Source organism: Petaurus breviceps, unplaced genomic scaffold, assembly GCF_028583685.1.
Source record: "Petaurus breviceps papuanus isolate PSGF00001 unplaced genomic scaffold, PetGlider_PUasm1.0 208, whole genome shotgun sequence".
Classification (NCBI taxonomy): Eukaryota; Metazoa; Chordata; class Mammalia; order Diprotodontia; family Petauridae; genus Petaurus; species Petaurus breviceps.
In genome coordinates, this window is record NW_027185852.1 from 19549906 (window position 1) to 19560203 (window position 10298).

A 10298-nucleotide genomic window follows, 5' to 3' on the forward strand; every position below is an offset into this window, starting at 1 on the left:
GGAAAATGGTTTTCTAAAATGGCAAAATTATAAATATTTGAATGGAATTTTAATCCATCAAGAACTACTTTTTTGTACTTTTAGTGGAAAAATATGTGCTAATAATGTCCATTCCCAGGAACTAAATCTTCAGAAAATCATAAGCACCTGAAAATTGGTCAGGTTTTCTCAGCCTAGAGAAAAACATTCATCCCCCAAAGGCAAAACCAATGGCCTGGGGGAGGTGAGGGGTAAGAGATATGCTGTCCACACACTCACTGCCATAGCCTCCTATTAAGTGAATCCTCTAAAGAAAGAAAAAGAAAACCATACTATCTGTGGAGTCTCAGGACATGCAATTGCTGGAGCTCAGGCTGAAACAGGGGAGCTATTTTCTCGGGTGTTTTCAAGTTGGTAAACATAATTGCCAGGGGATTCTCCACTAGAATTAGAAATATGGACAGTTTTCCAGCATCGCCCAATTCTGTAAAGAGAAACGTTTGTCTTTCTATCCCAACAAAAAGAAAGGATTATAAAAAAAAAGTATTTGGCAAATCATTAATAAGAACAGGGCTTGTTAGCCCAAGCTATTAAGATCAATTGAAGTATATCTGAATTAGAAACAGTTAAGATGCCACTGACTAGTAACTCACCACATTTCTGTTTACTGACCTCATGACTCAGTTCACCAGTTACACACCATCCAGGGAAATAATTCATGAAAAAGGGTCATGAACCACTACTGTGTCCTACCTTCCATTCGTAATCCAGCTGTTTCATAGCCCGGTAGACTTCATTCATAATGTCATAGGGTTTACTCTGACTGCGAATCCCCAGGTGCCACTTGGCTTTTTTCACAGCTAGAGACTTGGGCTTAGTAGTATTCAGAGCATCCAGAGGGCACTTGGCTTTGGGGCTGTCTGATATCAGAGGTGGCATCCGTTCAGGGTGTGGTTTCAGCCCAATGGGAATGTGCATGGTGCTGTCATCCATGAAAGAGCCAGTGGGCGGGCTGGAGGCAAGGTAGAACTCACTGGCTTGGTTCATGATTCTCCGGTTATCAATGATGAGGTGATAGGCCACCGCGAGCTGGTCTTGAGGGTCCCCACTATACAAGCTGTTCATCACTTCTGACTCTGTGCACTCAAACTTTTCACACACTTCCTTTATAGCTTCATCATCGATGACATTTGCATCATAAGAAGGGTCTTCAGGAAATAAATAACTGGGTAAGTCTTGTTTAAACCACTCATGCTCTCTAGGGAAAATAAAAGATAATGAAAAGTAGCTTCATGGAGAGAATGGAGGAAGGGTCCAGAGTTGAGAAAATGTGGGTTCAAGTCTCTCCTCTAGTTTATGCTGGTTTTGTGGCCCTGAGAAAATCACTTAATGTCTACTCGCCCCAAGGAAACTACCTAAGGCTATGAATGGAAAAACAGGTGCCAATCTGTATTGCTTAAGGGAGTTCCTTCATCTGGGAGATACCAACAACAGCAAAAAGTAAGCTAGGCTTTGGAGATCCTAATCTAATTCAATAATATAGACTCATTAACATAAATTGCAATTATTGAAAACTAATTAAACTGAAAATACTATAAGGGGTCTAGTCATTTAAACATCAAAGAAACTGGGGCGGCCAGGTAGCACAGCAAGTAAAAGCACTGGCCCCAGTGCCCTGGGGATCGAATCCAAGCTCAGACACTTAGCACCCACCCAGAAACACCTGGCCGTGTAACCTTGAGCAAGTTACTTAACCCCAATTGCTTAGGGGCGGCCAGGTGGCTCAGCAAATAAGAGCACTGGCTTCAGTGTCGGGATGACCTGGGGATCGAATTGGGGCTCAGATACTCAGCACCACACCCAGAAAGAACTGGCCGTGTAACCTTGAGCAAGTTACTTAACCCCGATTGCTTAAAAAAAAAAAATCAAAGAAACTGTTGAACCAAAGGGTAAGAACAAATCCATTAACATCTCAACATTTAATATTTCGTAATGATAACAGGCACTAACTCACGTTCATTAATGACTAAGAATGGCATTCTTTTTCTAAGGTGAAACCCGCTACACAGTTATGGTGCCCCGCTTCCACCTCCACAGGATGCTCTCTGCTACTCAGTAATCCCTCAACTCTCCTTTTAATGAATGACTCCCTATCCTTCCCTAAACCAAAGCTAGGTGGTGCAATGGATAGGATGCCAGGCTTGGAGTCAGGAAGACTTATCTTCTTGAGTTCAAATCCAATTTCAGATACTAGTCATGTGACTCTGGGCAAGTCATTTAACCTTACTTGCCTCAGTTTCCTCATCTGTAAAATGAGCTGGAAAAGGAAATAGAAACCCCTCCAGTACCTTTGCCAAAAAAAAAAAAAACACCCACAAATGGGGTCACAAAGAGTCAGATATGACTGAAAAATGACTGAACTGAATCTTTCCCTACAACAATTATTCCACGCTCCTTCCTTTCCTTAAAACCCCAATGCTTGCCTCCATGCCATCCCCCACTATACCCCCCCCACACACACACACAATAATGACTTGACTTGGTCTTCTACTCCACGAACCGAGAGGACTGAGGCCACTTCTCCTTTTGTCCACATTCTCGCCATATCTGCTGCCTCTTCTTTCTCACCTTCCCTGCTTCTCATCTAACTAATGCCCCTGCCTGTGCCCTGAAATCCATCCCCTCTCTCTTCTCTAGATACTGCTCCAGAATGCATCACTTGCCTCTAGTGAACCTTCAGTCTATTCTACTCCAGGATACTCTTTCTTCCCATACCTCCCTGCACTTCCTCAAGTCTCCCTTACCCTAGGTACCAGTTGACCTTTCTCTGCTCTTTCCTAGTCAAGCTTCTTGAAGAAGCTGCCTGTAGCTGAAATCTCCACTTTCTCATCATCCATCCCCATCAGCAACTCCACATGAGTTACCTTCTCTCCAAAACCTGCTTCGACTTGCTTTTATTCCTTCCCAATCAGACACCTCCCCATCATTCGCACCCCTCCACACACCGAAATGTCACCGATTCCTCTAACTGCTCTCAGACCTAACGCCTTCTTTTCAGCCATCCTCCTTGATATTGGGAGCACCTGACTTGAATAACCAAGCTTCCCGAAGCCCCAAAGACAGCACTGTGCAATGGAGAGAATGCTGGAATGGGAAGCGGGTGGACTGCCCCTGACACGAGAGCCATGAAAGCTGACGAGTCACTTGTCCTCTCTGGGTAGGCCTCGATGGCCTCAAAGGGCCCTTCCAACTTCACATCTATGATCCATTGCTTTCTGAGACATCACACTCCACAAGGATCTCCCACCTCTCTGGTCAAACCTTATGCTTCTTTTAGTGCCTCCTCTTCCTCCTCCCAACCAATACTTAAGGTAATGGCCTCCATTCTCATTTCTTGTTTCTTGACATTCTATGACTATCATTTAATTTTTGGATACTTCCTTATTGACATTAAGCTTTGTTTTGTTTCCAATTCAAACCTCAGTCTGCCTTTCTAGCTCTTCACACACCCCACCCTGTAGTCCTCGTTCTGCTCTCGGGGGCCAACCCAAACCAGCCTAGCCTCTCTTGCCCATCACCTTTCATATCTGACAAGTCTACAAAAATAAACATGATGTAGATACCAGGGACAGGGCAGAACCTATGATAAGCTTGGCTGTGATAATGATCCTTGTAAAGGTTTTCATGTCCATGGGAAACTAACCCCAAACCAGTTTGCTTCATGTACACTATTAAACAACCATCATGAAAAATTTCTCTCTCACTAACATTGCCCTGGTTTTTATATAAATTGAAAAATCCAGCCTAGAAATGTTACGTAAACTGTCTCAAAACTGAGAAATCCCTGCCCCTAAACCACAAGCAATCTGTAAACCTCAATCTAGGCCATTTTGGTCTTCAGTCATTTAGCCACGCCTGACTCTTTGTGACCCCATTTGGGATTTTCTTGGCAAAGATACTGGAGGGGTTTGCCATTTCCTTCTCCAACTCATTTTACAGATGAGGAAACTAAGGCAAACAGGGTTAAGTGACCTGCCCAGGGTCACACAGTTAGTAAGTGTCTGAGGCCAGATTTGAACTCACAAAGATGGGTCTTCTTAACTCCAAGCCAAACAATCTATATGCTGTACCACCAATCTACACCAAATGAATTGATAAACAAACAAAATTCTCAATAAAGAGAATAGACATAGGTTATGCAATCACGACTTGCCAAATCAAGAGTTTCTCTACAAAATTTTAAAACGCATATACCTGAAAGCTACAGATTCAACATTTAAAACTTCCTAAAATTGTCAACTCAGGTTTCAAAGTTACAACAATTTGAAAATAACTCAAATTAAACTCCTGACATCATTACAAAGTTCCTATTACTAAAGAACGAAATATGTGGTAACTTTATACCTTGTATTTTATGCCATTTTTGTACTGTATTTTTCTTCCCTTTCCTCCTCTTCCCTCCCCTAATGATGTAATTATTCATCATCTTAGGACTTTCTGCAAGTTAATGGAATTATAATGTCTAAATTATTTTAAAAAGACAACTCCTGCTTACAGATGTCTTGGTTTGTATAGCACTGGGCAGAGACGCACAAGTCTCACAAAGTTAGCTCCTTCCTCTGCAGATGTTACACCTTCAAAATGTCTTTTCTGATGCATTCATTTCCAGTTCAACATGAACCTCTTTGTTTTTCTCTTTATTTAAATTCTGAACCTGGCGGAGGGGAGTGGAGGAAAGACACCACCATGGAGCTTTAGAGGAAGACTGGTGTCTGCTGGAGGCTGGGGGCAGTTGGGCCTGTCCTTAGAGGCATATTTAAAGACCATTCTCTTGGCCCTGCCACCTGCTCAAGCTTTCATGCTGTGGCTTTCTTCCACTTTACTGCCAAATTTCTAAAACGGTTCATTTACATATGGCACCTTCACTTCCTTACCCATCTCACTCCTGACTGACCAACTCTGCAGGTGACAGGTAAGATTCTGAAAACAGGGAGGGCAGAAGCCCAAGTCAGGGGTGAGCTCTGAAGAGCATCCAGCCCAATCTGGCCCTGAGGAAGGCTCTATAGCAGCCATGAAAAGCCATCATTCTGCCTTTCAAGGAAGACTTCCAGGGACAAACCAGGAAGCGCTTCCCGAGCTGACCCATCCTGCTTCAGAATGACTCGAATTACAAGGCTTCTCCTCATGTCAGGCCACAGTAGGCTTAAACAAACACCCCTCAAATGTTCCTACTTCTATCCACTGGGACCAAGAGAACATATCACCTGTTGCCTCTCCATAACAGCCCTGCACATACTTAAAAGCAAGGATCATTCCCCTACTAAAGCTTCACTTCTTCAGGCCAAACAACCATCTTTCCCTTGAACTGGTCCATGTCAGGCATCATCTCAAATAACCTGGCTGCCCTTTTCTTTACTAATTTCCATTCATCAATGCTATTCCTAAATTGCAACCCCTGTGGCTGAATGCAATATTCCAGACAGCGTCTGACCATGGGAGTCAGGTAGGGAGAAAAAGGGAGAGGAGTGGGAATGGAGAGAGGCAGAGAAAGAGGAGAGAGAAGGAGGAGGAGGAACAGAGCAGAAGAGGGAGGGAGACAGAAACACACCAGTGAGACGGGGAGGGAGTGTCTTTCCCCAAGGCTTTGTCTTTGGCTTATTTCTTACTTTACATGTCCTTTGCAGACCTAGCCCACTTCCATGACTTCAATAAGTTCCCAATACACCCCAGCCTATACTTGAGGCCCTACTATTTCCTCTGAGCTCTAGTCACTAATCCTCAATCACATTGTTGCAGCTAGGTGGCTTAATGTATAAAGCACTAGGTGAAGAGTCTATGATCCTATGATACTTTTTCTTCCTTCCCCAGGTCAAGGAAGACCTGAGTTTAAATGCAACCTCAGACACTAGCTATGTCACCCTGGGCAAGTCATTTAACCTGGTATCTCAATTTCTTCAACTGTAAAATGGGAAGATAAGAGCACCTACTTCCTAGGGCTGTTGTGAGGATCAGATTTGTACAGAGCTTGGCACAGTGCCTGGCCCCCAGTGGGCACTCTATAAATGCCCATTCCCTTCCCTGCCTCTGCAGTTACATAGGTCTTTCTCCTGATGAGCCCTCTGCCCTACCTGCCGCCTTCTCACCTGCCTGCTGAGAGCATTCTGTGTTTTGGAGACCGGCCCTGGGGCCATCTCATCCACGGTTTTCCCTGATTCTCCGCCCCCAGCGGACAGTGATCTTCTTCATAGTTTTCTCAATGGTTTCTCCGTTATTCCCATCACATTTCACCTTATGTCACACTGTGAATGTTTGTCACAACATTCTCTCATTAAGTGTAATCTCCTATAGTCAAATCAACAGGCATTTAGTAAGCACCTAGTTGGTGCCAGGCCTTGTGCTAAGAGAAGGGCCTATGTTGCTGTTCATCTTCATATATCCAACACCTAGTGCACAGTAGGGGCTTAATAAATGTTTATCAATCTGAGTACACATTGCACTGTTAAGGCAGGCTGACTGTAAACACTGTAAACAAATACTCTAGCTGCCACTTACGTCCTCCATGGGTCAGGTGTCCTAAAATAGGCATTCTGGTTTGTGCAGGGCAAGGATAAGGATCTGGAAATATGTCCAAATAATCTGTTTGTAAACCAACACCTGTTGAAATGTTAGGCAGGAACCAGAAACCTCTGAGAGCTCTGACATGCTGAGATGCATGCATTGGGGAATGCCTCACCCTGGCATGTGGGCACTATAAAAAGCTTGTCCCTATCAGTTGCCAAGCCAGCAACTGCACTTTCCAAAGCCTCTCCCATATCAGCCTTTCACAGCAAGCCCACCAGCAGCTATTTAAAGGGTTTAAACTCAGCAAATATCTTTATGTTTTAATTTTTTTAATAAAGCTAAAATCTGGAAATTTATCCCCACCCACCTTGCTGAGAGGGAAGTAACAGGAAACATAAAATTCTCTTAATAATAGTTATTGAATTAAAAGGTAGAGGGTAAAAACCAAGAACAATTACCTTATATCTTTGATGGTTGCTCGTTTCAGGGGATCCACTTGTAACATGTGCATGAGGAGAGTAGCAATGGAACGGTTTAGATACTCTGGGATGTAAAAAACGCCTCCCCGAATTTTCTTAAATAACGTAGGGACATGCTCATCATCAAATGGCAGCGTACCACAGAGGAGGGCATACAAAATCACTCCGCAGCTCCAAATATCGACCTCGGGCCCTGCGTACAACCTAAGGGAGAGATGAGGGAGGGGACATTGAGAGGGGCATGGCAGAGGGGTCTACTTACAGCAACCCAAAATAACCACCACCAAATCACGGTGTCACTTCCAACATTCTGAACTCCTTGGCCACCATCTTCCTCTCCAATGTTTTCTCCCACCAAGAAGAGCCCATCTTATCTAACGACAAACAGCATTACAGTAAACAGAGTTGTGTGACAAAGGAACTCCCAAGCCATGGACTGCTTCAAAGAAAAGCTGATACAACAAAATTCCAATGAGTAGAAGTATCTAGACAGTCCTTTGGGGGCTGCTGTTCCAGCTTCCAACAATGAGGGACAGGACATTGGAAGAGCACCATTCTTCTAAAAAATAAATAAATAAATGTCTTTATTTACTTTTAGTTTGCAACATTCAGTTCCACAGTCCCTTGAGTTCCAAACCCACTCCCCCATGGTGGCATGCAATCCGATATAGGTTCTACATTAAACATTAAGAAGAATTATAACCAATGGAAGGAACAAGAGAGAAGGAACAAAACAAAGTGAAAAAAGAGAGAACAAGTAGTTAGAAGAGCACCTTTCTTAAAGACTACTGTTCACTTTGCCTCTCTGGGCTTATTTCAGCAACAGCAAAATGAGACTGAATTCTGCATGCCCTTTGACTCAGCCTTGCTACTACAAAACCTATGCCCCAAAGAGATCAGAAGAAGAGGAAAAGGACACAGGTATGCACACATTTTACAGCGGCTCTTTTTTATGGTGGCAAAGGAAGTGGGTACTCCTCAGGTGAGAGTGGCTGAACATATTATGCCATATGGATATAATGGGTGCTATTGTTTTGTAAGAAATAGTGAAAGGGATGGTTTCAGAGAAACCTGGGAAGAGCTGCATGAAATGATGCAGAGGGATGTGACCTGAAGGGTAGGACCAGCAGAACAATATATACAATCACAACATTGTAAAGATAAGTAGCTTTGAAAGATTTGCGAACTCTGATCCACACAGTGACCAACCACAACTGCCAGAATCTGCTGATAAAGCCTGCTGCCCTCCCAGCTAGCAGAGATGTGAAGGACTCAAGATGCAGGATAAGACAGACTGATGCACAAGGCTAATGTGGGAATTGGTTTTACTTCACTATCAATGTTTGTTACAAGGGGCTATTTTTGATTTTTTTTTTTTTCTTGCTAGGGTAGGAAGGAGAGAAAATAAATCTTCATTGAAATAAATAAAAATGTAAAAAACAATTAAATAATAGCTTTGGTTTAAATAATCTCTAAGATTTTGTCCATCTCTAACAATCTATGGTTTTATTGTGAAAGCGACTTAGCTCACATCATCCTGAATAGACTTTACTATTATTCATTGTTCTGGGGATTAAGATTAGATTTAAACGTGTGTGTGTGTGTGTGTGTGTGTGTGTGCCATCTGATGGTTGGATCTTTACCTCCAGGTAAGCTATGTTTACATTTACATTATTATTATTCTTTTATATTCTCATTCATTCTCTCTGTCTCTGTCGCTCTCCCTCACACACACACACACACACACACACACACACACACACCAGATTGCTTTGAACACCAGAGGCACACAAGAGTCTCTGATTATTTAGTATGGACCTACGATTCCAACAAATGACTCTAACTCATAAAACTGTAGTGGTTTAGAATGTGTTTTGTCCGAACTACTAGCCTTGCTGCCTGCACCATTGGGTAGCTACTATTTTCTTTGCTCAAATGATTTCTTTCCACTTTCAACAGAACTCTGCTTTTTGCTCGGAGAGATCCTCACTTAGACAATAAAAACCACATTAACACTAACACAGACTAAAGGTCAATACCACAAAGCAGTTGGGTAAGCAGCAGGATCAAAGTAAAAGGTGGCATTTGTTATATTCTTTAAAGGAAAGCCAGCTGTGCATGGTAAAGTTGGAGGTTTTTACAATCCTCTCAGCTCTACTGAGCATGTTAAAATGCTCATGTTGGTTAAAATAAGAATTAAAAAAAAAAGATAAGTTGTCTAAGCACATGAATTTCACCGTCTTTTTACAATAGAAGCTACCATGCTACCCGCTGACCTGCCAGTGCCTAGTACATTGCAGTCAATTAATTAATTAAATAGGCAGGGAGACAAGATTTTGTTCTATATGTAGTTCATTTATATATATCCACTACTATTATGTACTTTATCTCTGACCAATCAACATTTCTTAAGGGCTTACTATGTGCCATATACTGTGTTGAGCACTGGAGACATACAAATAAAAAGCAAAAACAGTCTCTGCCCTCAGGGAGCTTATACTTCTTTTTTTTCCCTCCTCTTAAAAAAAAAAAAAGACTAGGTATCCTACCTCGCTCAAACTGGAAGGCAAGGGCTCCTTATGGCCCAAAACCCACCTCTGATCAGCACAGGTGCTCTGGCCACCTCAGGCAACATAGGAACCTCCAGATCCCAGAGGCTCTCCATGTTCATGCTGACCTTAGTGCAGATCCCTGAGCCCACTGCAGCTCAGAACTCCCAAGCTCAAGGGATGGGCCCGCCTCCACCTGCCCAGCGGTGGTCACAGGTGTGCATCATCATGTCCAGTGAACGAATGCCTGGTCTACCATAGGAGGCAACATGTATAAATCAAAGCATTCAAGATAAATATAGTGGAGATGGGAGGTCATCTGGAGAGCTAGAAGGAGACTAGCCCTCCGAAGGCTTGCTCTGCCTGTACTTTGCAGAAGCCAAATAATATTTGAAAGAGTTTAGCCACATATTTATGGTAAACCCTAAAGAGAGCCCAGAGTCTCTAAAACGTGTGGTATCTCCCATTTGTTCTTTGCCAGAAAAAAAAAATGACTACAGTGAAATTGTCAGGCAGCTTCCTTTCCTGAAACCAAGCTATCCTGGTGGATACTGGAAAATGATGAACAAAAAATGACATCACATTCACAGAAGTTGGCATCATCGGGGGCTCACTTTGAGAAGTGTTCTGTAATTTGATCTGGATTCTGGGAAGCCGTTGTCCAGAGCCCCCCGGCTTTGAAAAACCCAGATGTTGATTTGGTATGGATGTAATGGCTGGACAGTTTGGA

The 10298-nt window shown here is 43.0% G+C and overlaps 1 protein-coding gene across 1 annotated transcript in view; it reads right to left on the reverse strand.

Moving 5' to 3' along the window:
• Nucleotides 1–10298, reverse strand: part of LOC138165307 (5'-AMP-activated protein kinase catalytic subunit alpha-2-like) — a 75021-nt gene that overhangs the window by 15610 nt on the left and 49113 nt on the right. The window contains exons 6-7 of the mRNA XM_069093490.1: nucleotides 6999–7223; nucleotides 733–1237 (exon numbers count right to left, since the gene is read on the reverse strand). Of these exons, the coding sequence (XP_068949591.1) occupies nucleotides 733–1237; nucleotides 6999–7223 (730 nt within the window). The remainder of the gene's footprint in view (nucleotides 1–732; nucleotides 1238–6998; nucleotides 7224–10298) is intronic.